This window comes from Thamnophis elegans, chromosome 4 (genome assembly GCF_009769535.1).
Source record: "Thamnophis elegans isolate rThaEle1 chromosome 4, rThaEle1.pri, whole genome shotgun sequence".
NCBI lineage: Eukaryota > Metazoa > Chordata > Lepidosauria > Squamata > Colubridae > Thamnophis > Thamnophis elegans.
The window spans coordinates 85,019,535-85,042,717 of NC_045544.1; the positions used below are offsets into that span (position 1 = coordinate 85,019,535).

A 23,183-nucleotide genomic window follows, 5' to 3' on the forward strand; every position below is an offset into this window, starting at 1 on the left:
AAACAAAAAAAAAAAGCACAGCGTCCCTCCGCCCTCTGAATAGGACTCAGCATGACTCCGAGCCGGGCAGGGAGATAAGCACCTTCATTTGCATTCTCTGAGACCGTGATGCTTTGCAAGGAACATTTCCCCGGGCTTTTTGGAGATTTTTCCTTTCGTGCTTAAATAAAAAGAACGGGACTTCTTTAAAACGCCACAGCTCTTTCAGCCTAACAAAAATGCAATCTCTTCCTTCGTCCTTCTCCATCACTAACAGCTGGGGGCTCAGAAATCGGAGTGAAAAGTCAGTCCTCCATCTCTTCCCTCTTCCCGGATTCACTCCGAAGTTTTAAATCTTCCTTCTGTGCATAAACACTCCCTCCCTCTCCCCCTCCCTCTCCCTGTATCTGTTTGTCTCTCACTCTCTGTGTGGCTCTTTACCTCTATCTCCCCCCCTCCCTCTCTCTGTCTCTCTTGTCATTCTCTGTGTGTGTCTGTCTCTCTCTCTGTCTCTCCTCCCTCCTTGTGTGTGTGTGTATGTGTGTGGGGGATCCCTGCCACCGCGGATGGGCTCCGGACTAGTGGAGCCTCCTCTTCCTCCTTTTTAACCAGGCGATCTTTGGCTGCTACACAATCCCAAGGTTTGCAGCGCTTCAGAGAAAGAAGGCATGCGAGAAAGCCCCCCCCCCATCCCCGCTGCCTGAACATTTGAATGAAGGAGGCTGCAGGCTCCTTTGTCCTTGGCTATGCAATTTTCTTTCGTTCTCTGCTGCCCGAACGAGTGAATAAGGCAGAGGGAGAATGAAAGGAGATTGCGTCCCTTCTGTCTCCCAGTTGCTCAGAAAAGCAACTGTGGGAAGGTCAAAGTATCCATGGAGAGCGAGGCTGCTGCCGGCCGTTTCACCTTCAAGGTGAAACGGCTGGCAGCAGCCTCGCTCTCCTGCGGCCAGCGTCCGTTTCAGTAGGGAAGAAAACTTCCTTTCGCCTTCCCGGGCTTCTGCCGCCCGGCAGAAGCCCCGGGACCCAGTCAAATTCGCTGCGCAAGGTGAAACGGCCGGCAGCAGCCTCGCTCTCCTGCTGCGGCTTCTGTTTCAGTAGGGAAGAAAACTTCCTTTCATGGGCGCCGGTGAATCAGCTGGAGCAGGCAGTTTGGGACCCGGCGTATAACACGCAGTATCGGCGTATAACACGCAGGCAGGGTTTAAGCTTGCAATTTTAGTTTTAAAACTGCGTGTTATACGCCGATAAATACGGTATATGAAAATACTTTTTATTCATAAACATTTGATGTCTTCCCCACCCGGAGTCTTCCGAGAGTGGGCGGCATACAAAAACAATAAATAATAATAATAACAACAACAACAACAACAACAACAAATACAGTCCAAGTATTCAGCACTGATATTTCAATGCAGTTTGGCATGGAAAAATGTGCCACTGTATCCATAAAAAGAGGCAAAATCACTGCATGTGAGGGAATTGAAATGTCCAATGGCCAACTAATTAAATGCAACGAAAATGAAGCCTACAAATACTTAGGCATTCTGCAGTTGGATAATATCAAGCATGGAGAAGTAAAAACCATTGTCAGGCGAGAGTACACCAACAGAGTTAGGAAAATTTTGAAATCTAAATTGAATGGTGGAAATACAATCAAGGCCATAAATACCTGGGCAATACCAGTTATAAGATACACAGCTGGTATAGTTAACTGGACACAAGCTGATTTGGACCTTTTGGACCGAAAAACCAGGAAACTAATAACAATGCACTACAGTGGTGATACTGATAGACTCTACCTGCCCCAAAAATCAGGTGGCAGAGGATTATTACAAGTGAAGCAAACAGTTGAAGAAGAAAAACATGCACTGGCTGATTAATTAAAAGAAAGTCAAGAACATCTATTAATTGAAGTAAAGAACAAAAAACTACTGAAGGCCCAATAGACGAAACAAGAATACAGAAAAGATGTGATAAAATCAAGAATGGAGAGTTGGCAGAACAAAGCACTGCATGGCCAATTTCTGGAAAAAATAAAAGATAAAGTGGACAGTGAACAAACTTGGTTATGGTTAACAACAGGTACATTAAAGAAAGAAACAGAGTCACTAATCCTGGCTGCGCAAGAACAAGCTATCCGCTCATATGCCATTAAGGCCAAAATCGAAAAATCCTCTGATGATGCCAAATGCAGACTTTGCAAAGAAGCTGATGAAACTGTTGATCACATACTCAGCTGCTGTAAAAAAATCGCGCAGACTGATTATAAATTGCGGCACAATTCAATAGCACAAATGATCCATTGGAATTTGTGCAAAAATTATAATATTAAAACAGCAACAAACTGGTGGGAACATCAGCCTGAAAAAGTCACCGAAAATCAGATGGTCAAGACCTTGTGGGATTTACGTATACAAATGGACAAAATACTGGCGCATAATACACAAGACATCACACTGGTTGAGAAAAATAAGGTCACAATCATAGACATCGCAATACCAGGTGATAGCAGGGTCACTGAGAAGGAACATGAAAAAATCGCAAAATACCAGGACTTAAAAATTGAAATTCAACGACTATGGCACAGACCAGCAGTGGTAATTCCAGCAGTAATTGGCACACTGGGTGCTATTCCAAAAGCACTGGAATTACATTTGAAACAGTTAAAAATTGACAAAATCACCATCAGTCAAATGCAAAAAGCCGCACTGCTTGGATCTGCACGCATATTACGAAAATATGTTACGACGTCCTAGGCCCCTGGGTGGGGCCCGACTAGTAATCAATGCCAAATCCGGCGAAACAACTGGCCGCTGTGATACAATTGTATAATAATAATAATATAAAATGTGATTCATTTTTCCACAATAAAACAAAGCAAATTCTGTCAGGTAAAGGTTGAAAACAAGTAGTGATCTGAAGATGTTTTTGTGATAAGGAAATGCAATCTACAGTATAGGTAACTTTTTCAAGTATCACATTATGATGTGACAAATGCAAAAAGGACAGTTTTCCCCTAGTGAAATAGTTTCCGTAATTTTTCATTTTTGTATATTGCCAACAATATAGTTGAAGTGCATTAAAAAGGAAAGTGAGTTGGATCCTACTGTCCTCCCCCTGTATTCTGCCTCACTGATTTCTCTCTTTTCTAAAGGATCTTCCAATCATCCAGTAAAAAAAAAATAGAAGCAGGGGAAAGACAATTCTCATTTTATTTTATAAATCTCAAAATTAACATTATTTATGCAGGTTGTTTAATATGAAACAGTTTGGAGACTGTTTTACAAGATGTTATGAGATAAGTTGTTTCTCCCTCGACATAGTTATTGTTCATCTGAAACAGGAATGTAAGGAGATATGTTCACATTTCTTAGAAAAGTTGTCTGCCCCTCTCACTTTTAAGTTTTTCATGGCCTATAAAATGTTACTTTTGCTGAAAATTAGAAATGCTCATATTAAAGAAGATTTCCTAATGATAACCGAGCATTTGGATGTTTCAGGAATTTTGTTATAATTAGACCAACTTTATTAACATAATGGGAATCTCATCAAGCTTTTCAGATTTTGAAACCATATATGGCAATTGTTTCTTTTGTACTGACTGGGATTTTGAAAATGTAGTGTTATAAAAATGAGTAATCATATTGAATCAGAACACTTACTCTGAACTGTGACTGTTTGAATTCATAGACTATATATTATAATAATGAAGCTGAAGGAATGTCATCCAGAACATCCATGCAATATAATTCTCTCTGAAATTAAAGGGCTTTATTCAGTTAAACCTAGATATACTTTGGTTATAATGATGCACACTTCAAACAATCCATATGTTTAAGGCATTTATAAATTGGAACCGCAAACATCTGCTAACTTAAGTTCTAATATTATATGGTGTTATTATAGAGCATATTGTATGGATTACTATATTCTTTTTGGTCTTGGTTACTGTGGAATCTTAATATTTTTATGTTTATTTTAAGTTGTAACAAAACAAACATGAGGAACTTATATTTTATATATGGTAACTGTTGCACATTTTACTATAGCCAAAATGAAAGGGAGGAGTTTGAAACAGAATTCAAACATAAATATGAACGGGAGAAGATTCTGCTGACTGAAGAGAACAAGAAGCTTTCCAATGAGCTTGACAAGGTGACTGATCTCTTGTTTAAATATGCATTAATGTATTGAACAGAATTAGATAAAGTTGATAATAGAACATATTTATTTGTTGAGATTAATGTATATTGACATCAGTCTTGCTAAGAATAAATCTGGGTAGCTAACAAAATTTTTAAAAAATACTACAAATAAGTAAAAAAAATATTAAATAGTTGCCAAAGAAATAATGCCACCAAGAAATATAGGTTCAACTACTCTCCAGATACATATGCCCACAAAAACAAACAGCTCTTAAGTGTTTACCAAAAGACCAGTGTAATCAGACAGCAGGTTTGGGTTGATCTAATCTTGGACAGTATGGTGTTCCAAGGTACAGGTGCTGTGACAAAAAAAGTTTAAAAAGTACATTTTTGGGGGTCCCACTGGATGCTGAAGTAAATAAAAAGATATTCAGCATTTGTCTAAATGTTTTTAATGTTACGGTGTTACTTTTACAGACAATATATCAGTAATGACACTTTGGAAAATTTCAGAGGTTACAACTGTTTTTGCAGAAAGACAGCTGGAAAAAAAGAGTACATCATAAACATATGTAATGTAAGAAACCTCATGGGGCAATACATATGTGAATGTAATTAGTGCCTCATTTAGAATTTTTAAATGCATGATAAGCTCAGAAGAAAGCACTTTCAGATCACTATTGCAGAATAATAATTGTGATTATAATATTTTTTAAATATATATATTTAGCTTACAGCAATGTATGAAAGACTAAGTATAAGTAACCGACAACTTGAAGAAGAGATGAGAGATCTTGCTGACAAAAAAGAATCTGTAGCACACTGGGAAGCCCAAATTACTGAGATCATTCAGTGGTAAGGACATTTTTCTGTTTGTGACTCATGCAGTAAGGTACATTATTTTTACATAACAAAAAATATTTTGCAGTTTTGTCATCTATTTTGAGCCTTCTGATAATCCCGACTCTACTTAAAAGAGCAAATCATGTCTGACAAAGTTTTTCTCCTTTCAATAAGTCATAAGGCATACCTAACAGAATTAATCTCACTTGCTTATATTTCATTATCTGTATTAGTTTCATGAATGAATATATATAATAGAATAAAAGAGTACATAAAAACCTTGACCTGTTATTGTCCCTAATATTAAAATATTTTAAGTGGATAAAACATGGTAGAGACACTTAGTACTTTCCTTAAACAGAAACTAATACCATTGAATGCAAACTGATTTTCCACTAAAAATGCTTATATCAAATAGATATCTTTCTAAGTGACAAAGCTAAGAGTGAAAAACAGGGATAAATTCAGAATTGTTCATGGAAAAATACTTTTGCTGTAATCTGTTGTCCCATTGTTTTATATTTAGGTCTAATTTTAACTATCTTTTCCACAAGTCTTTTAACATTGATTAATGTTAAAGATTAATGTTAACATGTTTTATCAGCCTAACATATTTTCATCCTGCTTGCTTTCACAACAGCTGTGTAGCTTATTTTTTATTAAAAATAAACAGAGGTCTTTTAGAGAAGCATTTAGCTATCTGCATTTTTATTTGTAATGTAACTTTGCTATCCTTATATAGAAATAGTTCTGTCTCCCTTTTTTTTAATGGCAGGACAATTTGTATCATTCTGAAAAACTTGGATTGGTCCAAGTAGGTTACTTACATTCTGAACTGACATAATTTAAACCTAGGACCATGATCCATTTTTATTTTTACAGCCTGATTTATAAGCAAAACATAAATAAATCAAAGCTACATAATTTGGGGGGGAGAGGAATTGTCCTTTGCTATAAATTAAGTTTTGTTTACAAGAAAAGAAATATAATATTGATATATTACATTTACTGAAAACTAGTAGAAGCAATCCAATGGTTATATTGAGCCAAGATTCCTGAATCAAAAGGGTTTTACATAAAATAATTATGTTATTTCATAATTTAATCACAATTTAAAAAGTTGTGATTCCTTACCAGCAGTTATTAAATATGTGCATATCTTGCTTAAGGATGAGTGTTAATTGGTTGTCATACAATAATTCTGAACAATTGATTTAGTTGTAATATGGAATAAAGTTACAATTATGCATCTGACAAAGACTGTTTCAGAATTGAACTGAAAAATGAAGAATGCATTTATGCATAGAAAAATGTGTCCTTGATTAAGGATAAAGATGCACATATGTAAGATGGTGCAGTTACATCTGTTCAAGGGAATTTTATTATCTTGGCTGTGATTCTAGACATCTGTTTGCAGAACTCCATATGGAATTTTATTGATGATCAGATTCTATATAAAATTGCCATATTGCAAATTAGGATAATTCCATTTCTAATTCACATTATATTCATTTGCTGGTTGCCAGTCAACTTGGTATCAACCTACATTGAGGATCACACAATGTTGGTGTAATTGATTAATAATTTGAGGATGTAAGACATTAACATCAATCCCTTATGATGGTGAGATCTCTATATGATTATTCTGAATCTTGCAGACACTCCTTAGCTCCATAATAATGGGCACATCCACCATAGTGGTCTGCCCTAGCTGCTTTGTGGATTTCATTGGTTTCCAACAGGTGGAACAATTTGGAGAGTTTCCCAGCAGGCTGCTTGGCAAGTCTGTGGAGAAAGTGGTTAGGATCTAGAATACCAAATTAGCTGCTTGATAGGATTGCTCCCAAATGACCTCTGCCTGAATGCCAAACCCTTCTTGATTTAATAGGCCAGGTTCAAGTGTATATTGTGGCAGTAAGAACCATGTAGTAGCAATTGTTTTCTGCACTTGCTGCACCTGCAGAATGCCTGCATCAGGATTATGTTGACCATTCCTTCTGTGATAAAATACCATTTCAAACCAGTTTCGTATTGCTGGTGGGTAGAAAACAGGCATTGATCTCAACCTGATGGAATTGTTACTTTGCTATTCCCAAAGTAATGTCATACCTTGAGATACAGCTAACAGGGAAAAATTTCCTAAACATGTTAATTGTGTTAAACTTTCACTGCTGTTTTTCTCAACTTTTTTATTTTACTTTCCAATGTAATTATGTTCAAATACAGCCCTTTCTAAAGTTCTTAATCTGTTCATTGTTTGCTCAGGGTGAGTGATGAAAAAGATGCTCGAGGTTATCTTCAAGCATTAGCTTCCAAAATGACCGAAGAACTAGAAGCATTGAAGAGCTCCAGCTTGGGTGCAAGGGCAACAGTAAGCTTTGGATTTTCTACATGATTCTGGTTCTAATAATTTGCTAAGCCATCAAATAAATGCTTACTATATGTTGTACCAACTGTTGTACCAGTTTAGAACCAGACACTCACACCCAGGCACTTAACTTCTTATTCACTATGTAGTTTTCTAATTCAGAAAAATCACAAAATGTCTATATTATTGTAAATTATGGCATAGTATAGCATGCAAATATTTGTATACACATAATTTAGATTTTTCTTTAAATTCTTTCTATCAATTTTTTTAAACAACCGCACGAGAGAACTCCACCTTGCTTGTGCCACTATTTGTGTTGTTGCTATTAAAATTGTATCCCTACCAAAAACTGTTATTTGTAAACTTCATAGGAACTATACATGGAAAGCAACATGGGGAAAAATATGTAAACTACCATTACAGTTCAGTTAGGTTTCCTCTTTGGTTAGAGTTAGGGTTCAGCTGTCTCTGTAGAACATAATTCATTAAATTAAATTAAATCTACTAGATCAAGGGTTCCCAATTCCCGCTCTGTGGACTGACACTGATCGATGGCATGCCGGAAACTGGACTACGCAAATAAGCAAAGACCCATTCAGAGGATGCAGGAAGCACACAAAACCACGCCCCACAGTTTTTCCACAAAAAGAGTTTTGTGGAAAAACTCTTTCCACAAAGCCCCAAAGATTGGAGGCTGCTGCACTAGATAGTAATTATTAATAAATAATTATTAAATAAATTTGAGAGGATAAGAGTGACAGAATAATATTTTTTCTCAGAAAATGATTTTTTCTCTCTCTGTAAACAAGTCTTTTAATGCTTAATGTAGTCTTTCGCAAAAACATTTAATATTTACTCTTTCTTTATTACATTTACATGCCACCCGTCTCCCCAATAGAGAGACTATAATAGCCTAAGTATCTGGCCAGTGAAGCCATACTTTTATTACTTAGACTAAAAAAGACCATGTTTTCACCGATTAAAGTGAAGTTCGCTCCTTTCCCTTACACACCCTTCTTGGAAAGCTCCAAAAAGCTCAAAGATCCTCTAGAGGAGAAATGGCCAAATAGCAAAGCAAACAAACTTCCACCTTCCTCCTCCCTTTCCTTCCACTGAATTTTGGTCCATTACATAAACAATAAGTATCATATCAAAAAAGACAGCTCTGGATCCACCCCACTATCTAAAAGAGATGTTATATGTTTATTAGAGTTTTAAATATTAAGGTATTATTAGGAGACACATTAGCTAATAATATTTAAAAACATTTTCTTTAAAGGACATGCCTTGGAAGATGCGTCGCTTTGCGAAACTAGATATGTCTGCAAGGTTAGAGCTACAGTCAGCCCTTGATGCAGAAATACGAGCCAAGCAAGCCATTCAGGAAGAGTTAAATAAAGTTAAAGCTTGTAACATTGCAACAGAATGGTAAGATTTAATTATTCCTTTTAAGATTTTAAGGCAGCTTGTGATACTTTCTGTTGAGATTCATCCTGATAAATTCAACATTGTCTTTGGTTTCAGAAACTGAATATAATAGTTTGATGGCCTGCCATAAAAACCCCAATTTTCTTTGTATAATTTGAAGTTTATTTGAAAGTTGTTTCCTGAAAACAATTGAAAGACTTGAAAATAAATGCCTGTCATCTTTTACAACCTTAATAAGATTAACATATAATATTCCTTTGACATCCTATTAGAATACCTGACAAATTCTAAGAATTGCTTTCCAACTGTGGTTTTTCTGTCTCTTGTACTGAATTAGGAAATTCTTTATTTAGGATTCTGTTTAGAAGTAGTTACTAGGAAACAATATAAAATCTTTCCCCTTCCTTCCTTCCTTCCTTCCTTCCTTCCTTCCTTCCTTCCTTCCTTCCTTCCTTCCTTCCTTCCTTCCTTCTATTCATCCATTTATTTATTTATTAAGAAAATTATATAGCCATCCAACACAGTGATATTTCAGGGACTTACAGAAGTAAAATACCACATGCAAAACCCAATGAACCCCTGCCATTAAAAACAAAATAAATATTAGCTGTATTAGAAAGCAGTTATAGTGATAAGAGTTCTACATGGGTTTTTCCACAATAAATCATGCTAAAAATAAATATTCTTTTATGTTGTAATGCATATAATACTGTTTTATATGATGAAAAATTTCTGCATAGAGTAAATCATTATATAGAACATAGTTCATTATCATTAGAATGATATCTATATATGTTAAAAATGTTAAAGTAATTTTCAAGAATAGGTATATAAGTGTCCAGTACAATTTACAGTGTAATAATTCAAATCCCAGTCTTTTGTATATGTGTCCTGACAAAACAAAAACACATAAGTCACATTTTTGTCTTTTGATCTTGTGCCCCCCACTGGCAGGCATATAATGACTTTGATACCAGTGTACCACCTTGGCTTTTGCAAGGTTGCCAGCCATGTGCTTTTTTATTAATAAGATTAATAATTTACAAATATGGTTCTGGGGACCCAAAGATATCCTTAGAACATAAAAGTGTCCATTTTTGCAACTTTGTATTTCATATAAAAGTGCAAAGGAAAAAAATTGCTAGGGTCAGTTGGTGGGTTAGAGCCTAGGCATCTGGACAACTGGAGGTTTGCATTATGGCAATCATACAGGGCGGGGCATAACCTTTTCCTAGGGGGTCACAGCAAGATCGACAGCAGTTTACAACTTCCGCGACACCTCATTTTAAAGCCCATAAAAAACTGAATTGAATGAGCTATTAAATGTTAAATTTGCTTTAAGAATGGCTGGAAAATTCGATTCGGAAGAACAAAGGATCATTGACAGAATAAAATGCATTGCCTTTCGAGAGGCTCGCGATGCTGGAGCGACGTTTATCAATCGAAAATGGATTGCAAACAAATTGAAACGTCATCCGGATTGGGTTACTGATAATTGGAACAAAACAGCCCAAGAATGTTTCACAAAATTTGGAGAAGGGCGTCCTCTGCAACTGTCCCAAGAAAGCAAAGCCATCATTGCAACTGGCAGTCGCAAACAACGAAAAGGAAACCGAAAAGTGGCCCAAGAAATCCTTCAAATTCGTGGAAAACGAGTTGATCAAAGGACAATCGGCCGATATCGAGAACGAGAAGGTTTGAAGCCATTCCACGTCATTTGCAAACCATTGAAAACTCAAACACACGTTCAAGATCGGCTTTGGTTGTGCGATTGGTTGTCTGAATGGACCGAGGAAGATTTTCTTCATTTGGCGCCATCTGACGAATTCTTCGTTTATGCCATTCGAAAACCGAATTTCCAGAACGATCGAATTTGGGCTAAAGACGTCGACGACATCGCCAAACATGAACGATATCGACAAATCGTTCGCAATCCGACTTGCATCGGGATTTTCGTCATTTTCACAGCCAAGAAACTGCATTGGGTTTTGAAGGATAAAGGGGAATCCTGGGATGGCAGTTATTTCCGTGAGAAAATTTTATTGGAGAATGTCATTCCATTTCTCAGTGATCCAGACAATGTCTTGGTGGTTGGTGAGGCTGTCTTTCTTCATGACAAAGCTCCTTGCATGCGTGCAAATGTGACTCAGCAATTGTTAAAGGAAAACAATGTCGAATTTTGGGGCAATGACGTCTGGCCGGGAAATTCGCCAGATCTCAATCCGGCAGAGAACATTGGGGCCATAATTAAGGATGAAGTGGAAGCTCTGATGATTCAGGAGCAAGGTCAAAATCGATATTCGGTTGAAACTTTGAGAATGAATTTGGAAACTGTGTTGAAAAATCTGGAAAATCGAACGGAACTGTTTGAAGATTTGTTGTGTTCTTATCCACCTCGTTTGAATGCTGTTCGAAGGGCTAATGGTGGTCATACTGACTATTAAATCGTGTCAATAAACTCAGTTTTTGATGGGCTTTTGAATGGTGTATGAATTATTTGTGTTGTTATTACAAGTGTTGCTGTGACCCCCTAGGAAAAGGTTATGCCCCGCCCTGTACTATAATCATTCACGGCGCATATGTCTTCCCTCTATTCTGCCTGCTTGTTAGGAATTATCATGGAACTATCACAATCCAAATCGATAATGTTAAACTAAACATAAAATCATATTGTTCCATTGGGTGTTTATAAAACAAAATCATGAATCAAACAGAAGTCATTATTTTCCTTTTCAAGCTTACTTATTGAAATCAAAAGCTTTTGTCCATTTTTATGTTATCTTTTGTTTAATACTGAGATTTAAGTGGGGTTTTCCTAATTGAAGGACACTGCAATCAACTTTCAAATATAACCACATCATGATCCTTACTAACTGGGTGTCTCTCTTTGTGTTTTGTTCGTGTAAAGCAAATTGCAGGAATCTGAAAAGAAGAACTCCGAGCTGTTATCAGAAATAGACAGATTGAAAAAAGAGGCAGAAGAACTTCAGTCAGAAAAGGGTATGGGAACTGACATCCAAATAAAGCTGACTGGTGGCGGGTACATCTTATCAAATCAGAATGTCCACTTACGGAGTGTTGACAGAATCTGTATTTTGAAGATTCTGACTCTTGAAGTGTCATCATAGCCCTGACATGATAAGATGTACCCACACAGCTGTTACAAAATTAAAATTATCTTATGTACTCTTGGCATACTTGAAATACATTTTTTTCAGATCGTGTTTTTGTTTGTGCATTTATAGTCATTGTATTAGGAAGATGCAATACTTTATAGTTTTATCTTCTTACGAGAAGGTGATTCTTAATTTATTCTTCAGTTGTCAAGTACTACTCAAACATCAGGTATATAGGATAGAAAAAACATATAAAATGCATAGTCTTTGATCATTATAAGCTAGAATCCATGTGTTCAATTAAGATTTATGAGTTTTCTAAAGTAAACCTTTTATAGGAAGTTTAATCTATTGATGATTTGCATTAATATAATTGAAAATGTTGGTTGATTTTACTATTTATTCTAAGGAAGAGAACTTCACATACACACACGCACACACACACCAGTATTTTCTTCATCCGATATCTCTTGGGAAGAAACAGCTAAGAAAGTAACTATAGAGCAGTATCGTAGAATATGAAAAGGCCTAGAAATGGACCTCTAACTGTGATAGAACCTATATCTGTTTATAAAAATCATACATTTCAGTTTGTGAATGGACACTTGAAGTGTACCTTATTCAAATGATTCTACTGTAAAACAAATTCATCCATAACAATTCAGGAGCAATATAGCATCAGGGATGAAGATTTAAAAGTAATATAGTGTTATATTAGCACCTTGCCTTACAAGGTGAAAGAGTAGATCTCAGGACCAAATGCAAAAGATAGGATGCCTACTGAGGATGGATTCAGTTGTTGTTTTTTTTGTATTGTGTAATCATTGCTGAACAAAACAGATGCTACTGGTTTGTTTGCTTATTGCAAAACAATGTACATATCCCTGTTTATAGTAGTAGTTTTTTCAGAGATCTATATGCTTGCATTCAAAGAATCTTATATCAAAGAGTTTTAGTTCAGAGCCATATGCAGTTGAATTTTAATTTCTCTTTTGCATATACTATTCACTGCTTCATTTTAATCCATGCAGTGTTTCTCTCTATCTCCTGAATCTGGCCCTCCATTAGATGGGAGGCAGATAGAAACAGATTAGCATTTATTTCTGATTTCCAATAATTTAACAATTGTAAGTAAAATACATGTAAAAAAATCAGAATAATTTTCTGACATTCATTCAGATTCAGGATTCTTTTCTTATTAAGTAGGTATATTTAGCCAGCTCTACATACAATTTTAGAACAATCGTAGAATTCCACATTTGTAAGTCAGATGTGTAGGAAAGTCAATTCTTCAGCTCATGTATTTTAATAAATAACACCTGTTTTTAACATCGCTAATTTAAACATGAAAAATATTCCTTTTGATGCCTAATTCCATCTTCTTATTATTTTATACTTGATTTGGTATAAGATTCATATGCCAAATCTTACTTTGTAATTAAAACCAGGAGACACCCCTCCCCACCAAAACACATTAAACAATTGTCTTACTGCACAAACTTTTTTACATTAATATTTCAGCATTACTAAAAGCATGCTTGCTGTTCTTCTATACATCAGGGTGATTTTATTTGGTTAGAGTTAGGATGCTATAGGATGCTTGTTCTACATGAAAGAGTCAAATGTCAAGTTTGCCTTGAACTTTCTATGTTGAATGCTGGGTGTAAAGTTGCCAAATGTGAGCCACCAAAATTGGAGTTGCTGCTATCAAGTAGTCTTCCAGATTTGTAAAGCCCAGAACTGGTAGCCACGAACTCAAGTTGGTGACACCAGATGGTTTATGAGGCTTACTAATCTTATACTAATGTGTATCTTGTTGGACACATTTATCATATGCAAATACTTGACTGTTTTAGTTGTATCAACCAGGGAAAAAATCATATCAATACATGGAAGCTGATTTGCTAAAAAAAATCTCATTGGGGCAGAATAAATGTTTTGGGATTAAGTTCCTGTTGCTGCAAGAAGAATCAGATTAGTTTTAAACAGAAAATAATAATTCAACAGCCTCTCTCATTTCCTTCAATACAGTAGATAATTTTCTAACTCTCAATCTAATCTGTAGTTTAGAGATTCCCTGACAGTGTGCTATTCAAATGCTAATCAGGCATGTCCTTGTTTAGTTTCCAATCTCAAACAAGATCTGGGTTATATTGAATAATAGCAGGATTTTTGCTGAATTTTTTATAGAGACTCATTTTTTCATCAGCAAGTTTTTTAATCTCTTTCCTTTCTATTTTGAACACTGGGCATGAGGGAACATACTAATGGAACTTATAAAGACTGGGGAACAGGGAATTTCTCAGTAAAAACTGAAAGGAAAAATTGCCTTAAATCATGGCTTTGTGCTATTTATGTATTTATGCATTTATTTATTTGTTTGTTTGTTTATCACATTTCTGAACTGCCCATCTCCCTCAAAGAAGGACTCTGGATGACATACAGTAAAATCAATTATGACGTAAAATTATAAGTCCAGTTTCTCATGTTTTAATTGGGAAGATCTTATGTAACAATTGGTATCAAAATTCAGCAACTGGGAATAAGAATTTTTAAAAAATATTTTGGGTACAATCTGATCTTAAGCAGAAAGCAACAACTTAAGAACAGCAATAGGTAGATCAATATCTGTATGATTGTTTTCTGTTAATTAAAATCATGCTGTTGTTTTCTAGGAGTGAAGCATCAAGACTCACAAAATTCTTTCTTGGCATTTTTGAATGCACCTACCTCTGCTCTGGATCAGTTTGAAGTAAGTAATTTGATTTATTTTTTAATATTTGATGTTACAAAAGAATGAAATTTATGGTCACTACTGTTCTGAAATCATAACTGCAGTTATGTTGCAAAATATATTTTGATTCATAAGGAATATTATTTACTTCTTTTGTCATTTTCTAGTTGTAAAAAGGAAAATGTTTAAAATATTTGTATGGTGCTTTTAATGCAGACTTCCTATGAGCCAACCTAAGCTGTATTTCAAATATTATGACAGAAGAACTTTCTTTTTTTACCATTTTTTAAAGTCTTGAAACTTAACCCTAAAATGAAGCATCTGTAATATTTTCAGAACTAAAATTAGTCCTCAGCTAACAACCACTCTTTCAGTGAGTGATGCTGAATGAGTAGTATGCAATGGACACTTGGCAAGTGACTCACACTCATGACAGTTACAACGTTCCATGGTCACCTGATCCTCATTTTTGACCTCCCCTGCAGTTTCCCACAAGCAAAGTCAATAGGGAAGCTGACATGGAAGGTCACAAGTTGTTTGGATAAGTCCCCACATCTGACAGTAGCCAACTGGAGCCTTGTGGTGCTTGAGCCACACCAGGCCATTGTGCACCCTGAGGTGCCCTTTCCCACCTAGCAGCAACCATCCTTATTTATCTCTGGATACAGTTTCATTCATGGACATAATATAACAAAGTTATTAAATATTTCTGAAGTAGAGAATATAAAGAGTCGTATATTATGGAACTAGGACAGAGATGGATTGTAGCCTTCAAGGGGGAGGAAGATGATGATGGGTAAGAAGGTGAAGCCTAAGGAAACGATTCTTAGAAGCAAGAATTCACTGATGATGCAAGTTGATACTCATGTATTTCCAGTTAAATGTAGCCTATCTATCAATATATTTACTATTTGGCAGTCATTTGTTTCAATATTAAAACAAGCTATGACAAAATCATGACAATAACTTTTACATTCCAATTACAGGTAATCCTCAATTTACAACAGGTGATTTAAGGATTATTCAGAGTTATGATGGTCTTGGAACAGATGCTTTACAACCTGTAAAGCACTTCCAGCTGTCATAAAATATCATGGGCCTTCATAGTTATATGATTGTATTTGAGGCACTTGGCATCCACCTTGACTTTGTCAACTGCAAAAACTGCAGTTCACTTAACGACCACAGTAATTCACTTAATGACCATCACAAAAATGGCAAAACTATGGGTCCAGTCACCTGACTGCCATGACTTACAAGCAGATTTCCAGGCCCCCAGTTGTGATTGTAAGTTGAGGACTACCTATAATGATTATTTTGTTATCTGGTAAATATATGGTCCCTTGGTCTGTTTTTAGTGTGGGTGAAAGAATAATCATTATTTGTGGATTACAGTTAGTTAACAAAACTATGCAGAAGTTATGCTAAACAAAATAATCAATCATTTCCAGTTTTTCTTTATTTGATTTCTCTATAGTATGGTGATGTAGTTGTTTTCACAAAACAGACATTTTCATCTATCTATTTCTGTTTCTTTACTGCTGTATGCATTAAAATAGGATTCCTTTTCTTCTTCATCTTCTTCTTCATTGATTGATTTTATGGATGACGTAAGTCTTTCATCTCCAAATCCACAAATTATTCAGTAATAAAACAGATTTGATTTGGCAACTTCAGATGGTAATGCAGTCATCTTAAACCATCAAGAGCATGAAATTCAGCAGGTTCTGTGCTCCTGATGTGTCCGTGCTGTACAGTTTTCAGTATAAGTTTTCATGGTATGGGGTAAAGGTTTTTGCATATGTGTCTTTTCATTTGCTATTTGAAGGAACTGAGATACAAGACATGACTTGTTTCACACTCATTCTGGCCTGTTATTGACATTGCTTGGTCAAAACTATACCATTAAAATTGGCTTCTACAATTCTGCTTTTACTTTAGCTTAGGATGAGTGTGAATATATGTTTCATTCACATGCATGTCACTTTCTTAAGATTTTTTTTTCCTGGTCAGTTTAAACTCATACAGCATTGACAATTTTTTTATCAAATATATGTAGAATAATTATGTCAGTTGTATTGTAGATAAATACAAAATTAGTGCTGTAGTGTTCCTATTTACAGTAACATTTTTAAATATGACAGTCCTCACTGTAAAGACACTGGAGGATACTGTTCACCATTTTTGAGCTTGGATTACAATTTCTGCATTATGCAGAAAATATCCCAATAGTTCTATATTCAAAATAATTTAACAAATACGCTATCACATTCTCAAAACAAAGGTCATACAATCCAGGTTTTCAGGAGACTGTAGGATTGGTTTGAAAAAGACAAATTTCTGATAGAATTCACTGAATTATGATTAGGTTCTTTCATATTAATGCTTCTGAAAACCTTTAATTCTAAAATAGGTTGATTTCAGTTGAAAATAGTATGCATCCTTAAGAAGTAATAAATAGGTTTTAGGTGCTTTGTATGAATAAATCAATGGCTTTGTGTAATAATAGTAATGCTAGCCTTCAGTTTGCAGCAACAGCTTACCACAAAAGAAGCAATTTCTATGTACTCCAGATTTAAAATAGCTTTTGTGGTATATAAATATAGGTTTAAAAATTTATGAGCACATTCGTCAAAGTATTCAGATTACAAAACTAACATCATAACCTACAAGCATCTTTTTTCAAATAGTCCAGTGTCTTTAATTGAGAATAGCTCTGATTAATATATTTATTCTTAGTCATGTAGTCATGTTTATAAACTACTGTGATCTTTGTGTAATATTTAGTCTGAAAGCTTGAAAGTGATCTAATGCCACTCAATGAATCACATTGCTGAATAGAAATTGAACTTGGGTCTCATTCCCACTTTAAACACTACTTAGCCTGCTTATCAAAAGCAAAGCTCACAATCGCTCGCGCGGCTGCATTCTGGACGAGCTGAAGTCTCCGAATGCTCTTCAAGGGCTGCCCCATGTAGAGCGCATTGCAGTAGTCCAGTCTTGAGGTCACGAGGGCATGAGTGACTGTTGCGAGTGCCTCTCGGTTCAGGTAGGGACGCAATTGGTGCACCAGGCGAACCTGGGCAAATGCCCCCCTGGTCACAAAAATAAGATATATTTTGGTTTTTTTAAATCATTAGTCTATGGAAATGTTAAATGTTTATGTTAAATTGTCAGATTTTCTTGTAGAACATTGTTGCCTTTCCTTCTAAGCTTTTGGGTCAGTAATTGGAAGAAGTTCTGCACCCTTAATATACCAGCCATCTTTCTTCCCTATTTAGACAAGTAAAAATGGAAGAAAGAAGCAGAAAGGATCTAAGACTTACTGAGATCCTTATGCTCCCTTGAATTTTTTACCTAACTCGAGGGTCTTGTGAAAGACAATAAGAGAGAATTGTTTTAATATTCTCTTGTCTATAGCATTAGAAGTCCCAACATGCCTAACAAATTTGAATACTGACAGCTCTTATCTTCTGTTTTTAAAATAATTTCCTATAATATTAGATCATGTCTCCCCCATTTCTGTAAGATGGAAATAGCCTTGTCAAACTAAACATCCTCAGTAGCTAAATTGAGTCTAAGCAAATTGTGTCCTACAACTTAGTGTAGTTTATTATTTATGTGTTGTTGTCCACAGAAGAAGACTAAATTGCCAAGTTTTACTGATCACCTGGACATTGTTGATTGCTTAGCAAGTCAAAATACTTGTGATAAAATGCTGTTATATGGCTTCAATCCTGCTCTAAAGATTTCTTATTTGTTTACCACAGTCAGAGTTGAATGACTATTTAGAGCTTCCAGGTTTATTGAGATTCATGGTTATGTTGCCTATAAAACTATATTGTCCAGATACCAGAACTGGCATGGAGCTTGAAAGAACCTGTTTCCTGATTGTGACAGAAAAACACCCAACACCTTTGCAAAGTGGCTTTTTTGCCTGCCTGCCTGCCCACCTCCCTCCCTTCCAAAACTGCAGTTCTTCAGGCAAAGCAAAAAAACTGTTTTATTAAGGCAGAGGTATCAAATCTTTATATAAGGTTTAGAAACAAATGGTACATACATTCAATATAAGTGATGCATCAGAAAGCAACAAATTAAACAATAAAACCATTGATAAGATGTAAAAAAGGACTGATCCCCTTAAAATATGGCTTCTTCCCCACCTGTTTTGTTTCTTCAATACTTGTAACACCTCAGTGACTTCAGAATGGGGGTTTTTTGCACATCAAAGGAAATTGCTTTGGCTTAAAGAAATAACATGGTTTCTTAAACTTCAAAAAGAGACACGGATGGCATGCCAAAATGCTAATACAGGTAGTCTTCAACTTACAACCATTTATTTAGTGACCATTTGAAGTTACAATGGCATTGATAAGGGGCACTTGACATGTATTTATAATTGTTGCAGAGTCAAATGATTGCAATTTTGCAACCTGGCCAGCCACTTTCTGACAAACATAGTTAATATTGAAAGCCAGTTTAATTTAATGGCCATATTATTCATTTAATACCGTAATTGCATGAATCACTTAACAAACATGGCAAAAAAAGTAAAATCAGGCAACAACCCCCTTGCTTAGCAATGGAAATTCTGTTCCAAAATGTAATCATAACTTGAGGACTACCTGTATCACCTTTATTAAAAGGCTAGTAATAATAATTCTGTAAACATATTACCTTACATAAGCTCTGAAAAACCAGATAATAAACACACATCGTTTCTTGCACTCTTAATAAAACTTTAAGATCTAATGTGACTCAGAATGAATTGCTGCATTTAATTTTTTTAAGTGTAAAGTAGTATTAGCAAAGATAAGAAATTATGATTCAGACTCCCAAATATGCTTTTTCAAGAGGCAACTGGACTTTCTAGTTTTTCTTTGAAGGCATTTTGCTTTTCATCCAAGAAGCTTCTTTAGCTCTGACCATCCCCCCACCATCTCCCCATCATCCACTCAGAGCTGAAGAAGCCCAGAACGTCCAGTTGCCCTTTGAAAAAGCACCTTTGGGGAAACCATGACTAAGAATTTCCAAAGACATATGACTGAGACTGTAGCAGACAAAAAAGAAAATTTCCCACCATTGAAGTCCTTAAAGAAGTTGCCATTTTCTTTTGAGAAATCTCCACTGGCAGCTGTGAACAGACATTCATCATAGGGTGCAGCATGGAAAGTCTGCTGCAATTCCAATGCAGTAATGATTGACTTGTATTCCTGATAATATTTGCATTTTTAAAAAAAGCAGAAGAGCATTTAATAAGAAATTATTTCATCTAAAATATATATATTTTTAGACACATGATGTTTTAAAAATGATGTTTGAAAGTAGTTGTTTCTTGTGTCTTTATGTTTCTTCTGATTTATGTTATCATGATACACGAATCCTTGTCTTTACTATGCAAAATGATACCAAGCTCTGTACAGAAATGTGGATTGAAGGAATGTATCTTTCCCTTGTTAACCGTCTCCTCCTTTCTCTGTTAAAGCGCTCTCCCTCCTGTATTCCAGCCCACAAAGGCAGACGTGTAAGAGGATGTCTTGTTGTGTGTTGGCTTTTAGTTTGTCATATCATGGACATGGCTTTGCCTTCGTTCAATGTAGACCATTTTCCTTGATATTTTTATGGCTTGCATATTTACCTTGCTGCTTGTCTTGTGCTACTGCTTTTCTTATATTTTCCTTCTGTTTAATACTGTTTATTAAGTGCAAAGCTTTGAGAATGTGTGTGTGGTTTTATTCTGTTTTATGCTCTTGGCTTTAGGATGTCCCAAAAACAAAGCAAAATTAGTGTAAAATCCACCTGTTTGTTAAGATGATGGGGAGCAATTTTTAAATAATGGGTTTTACAGATTTTTTTTTACAAATGACATAAATATGTTTCATATACAATTACAATGCTATGCTTCAATCTTAAACTTATTAGAGTACAAAGATTTAGCAAAACAGAAATTTGCCTTCCTAATCCATGTCTTCATTAAATTATGAGCAAGATTATCAATTCTGTCAAGTTAGTTTGGTTGACATTAAAAAGAATACCAAAGTCTTGACAAGAACCCATTTGTTTAATGTGATTAGTATTATCAGTCTGAGAACATTTTATAGTATGTTTTATAGTATGGTTATTGGTTTGGCAATGTATGCTTAGTCTAATGCACTGAATATTCCCTCTTCTCCTCCCTCTCCTCTTCCCCCTCTTCCTCCTTCCCTTCCTCCCTCTCTCCCTCTCTCTCTCTGTCTCACTCACTCACACACACTCACACAGAGAGAGAGAGAGAGAAAAGGGGGGAGAACAATCTGCAAATTAGTTTCTAAGCATTTAGAGATGTGTCTGTGTTTAACTGCATGTGTGTATTAGTATTCTTGTTGCAAAACATGCTAATGCAAACAAAATAACCTCATAATATAAAAAATCCACAGAAAGTATTTTAGAAGGCTTGCACAGCTACCTTGAAGGCTAGCTTTGTTCTCTATTCTTATCTATGCATGCACAACCACTTCATCTTGGTGGTGGGTCCTGTTTTTAATACTGGCTGTGCTTGCATACAACTGACATTCCTTAAAGAAGTCTCACCAAGGTCTCTAAAGGACATGGTTGCTTTAATGTTTCAAGGAAGGTTGCTTTGTTTAAGCTATCATGCTTTGTGATTCAACTAGCAAACATACCTAATACTCTGGCCTCATATTTTTCCCACCGCAACAAACACTTTCAAATATATGCTATAAGTTAGCTGCATACACGGACATACACAGACATCCTTGTGCTGTGTCCCATATTGAGCAAGCACTAGTATTCTGTGTTCTCAGACTGAGTTATACTAATCATCTATATCATGGAAAGATGGAGTATGTGTTTCAGACTAGATCTTGTCTGACAGACTTTCCTAAAACCCACCTTTACCTGTGCTAAGAACAGCAGTTTGCAATTAACTTACATGACAGACTATGTATTCTAGTCATTTCTATTTCCCTTCTGGTTTGGGTTTTTTATAATGGAAGAAATAAAAATAGCAAAAAGGAGGTGTTACCTCTGCTCCTCGGTGTGTGTCACATAATATTTTATTTCCTACATTCTTTGTCTGATATAATACCCAGGACAGATGGAAAAGATTATTGCTCCCTAGTGAGGTTTTCAATAAGGAAAATAAAGTTCTCCCTGATGTTCAGAGAGATATAATTTTATATTTAATAATGGTGGAATCAAAGTATAGAAAAGAATTTCTTCAAATAATTGCTGCAGTACTTGAAATAGTTTATATGCAAGTAGCAAATAATAATATTGATGATCCTGTATCATTGATTATATTCTCTGCAAGTTGAAATGATATGAACATTTTATAAATAAATATGTCAGTTAAATAATGCTATGTCTATATTTTAAAAGAAGTGCTGAGCTGCATTCTGAATTTCAGTTACTGTTTGGTTTATGCTAGGACTTGCAATAAATAAGTGAGAAGTCAAGCATTATGTTCAACAAAATAAAAGAACACAAATTGATCATTCATTTGTTCTCTACTTATGGTTTATTCAGGTGGCACACACACACAAATATGCATATACCTACACATTCAAATGTACACAAAGATTTATATGTACATGCATAAGGAAGATTCTTAGATATGTTTTGTCTGCTCTTTTTGTGTTTTCAGAACAACAAATCATGCTCTAAAATTTTTCTTAAACTTAAAAGTAGCCTGCTTTTTACAATATGATTTGTATGAATCCTATTCAGTACAAAATAAAATGCATAGATAATGTAGGTTTAAAACAAAATACATTACTTGACTATTTTATGTTGAAAAACAGAATCATAAATAATGACACTAAACTAGAGGGAGGGAAAGGGAGGTTAGCTAGCTGGAAACCAACAATTAAACCAAACAGAAATCTTCCAAAAATATTATTTTTTCTTAAAAGATATTTTAATTAAACCAAAGCTACAATGTTTTGGCACTGTAGGAAAATAATGAAAATATGTCCTGTAAAGCATTCTGCTTGTTTCTGTTAAAAGAAACAAAAGAAAATTTGTATCTATGATTTGAATGTTACTTTACATACTGATAAAAATACATTTAAGATGTCACTGTCATCTTTAGAAATTTATCCTTTATTAGAACAAACCTGATCAGTGTTATTTTATATTGATAAGTGTGGGCTAAGATCATTTTATTAAACTATATTTAAAATGATTTATTTACTAATTAATTAGTATCATGTTACTGCCAAGTATTGTGACTATTTATTAATAATCTTTCTAATATGTTTTATTATATTAAATTACAATTACTATACAAAAGTAGCTTCTAAAATGGTGTTTCAGATTATAAATCAATCAAAATATATGGAGTACTTGGTAGTTGTTTTCTTCCAGATGTTTCATTATTTCCCAACAAATCAAAATCTATCAACCTTATTTCTTATAATTGCTATATAAAAGTACACCAGAGGCCAACAAATGTAGCAATAGATTTAATTTTACATAAATTGACTTCATTATAACTGTTGAGAAATAAATGAGAGTAGATTGCATTGAGCTTTACATCAATGCAATATAAGAGGAATTGTTGTTGT

At 35.0% G+C, this 23,183-nt stretch overlaps 1 protein-coding gene across 2 annotated transcripts in view; it reads left to right on the forward strand.

Annotated features, from left to right (window-relative positions):
• CDC42BPA (CDC42 binding protein kinase alpha) overlaps positions 1–23,183 on the forward strand; it is a 156,783-nt gene that overhangs the window by 103,339 nt on the left and 30,261 nt on the right. For both annotated transcript variants that reach the window (XM_032215166.1, XM_032215167.1), the window contains exons 16-21: positions 4,029–4,134; positions 4,855–4,979; positions 7,233–7,338; positions 8,618–8,766; positions 11,675–11,766; positions 14,558–14,634. In XM_032215166.1, coding sequence (XP_032071057.1) covers positions 4,029–4,134; positions 4,855–4,979; positions 7,233–7,338; positions 8,618–8,766; positions 11,675–11,766; positions 14,558–14,634 — 655 coding nt within the window. The remainder of the gene's footprint in view (positions 1–4,028; positions 4,135–4,854; positions 4,980–7,232; positions 7,339–8,617; positions 8,767–11,674; positions 11,767–14,557; positions 14,635–23,183) is intronic.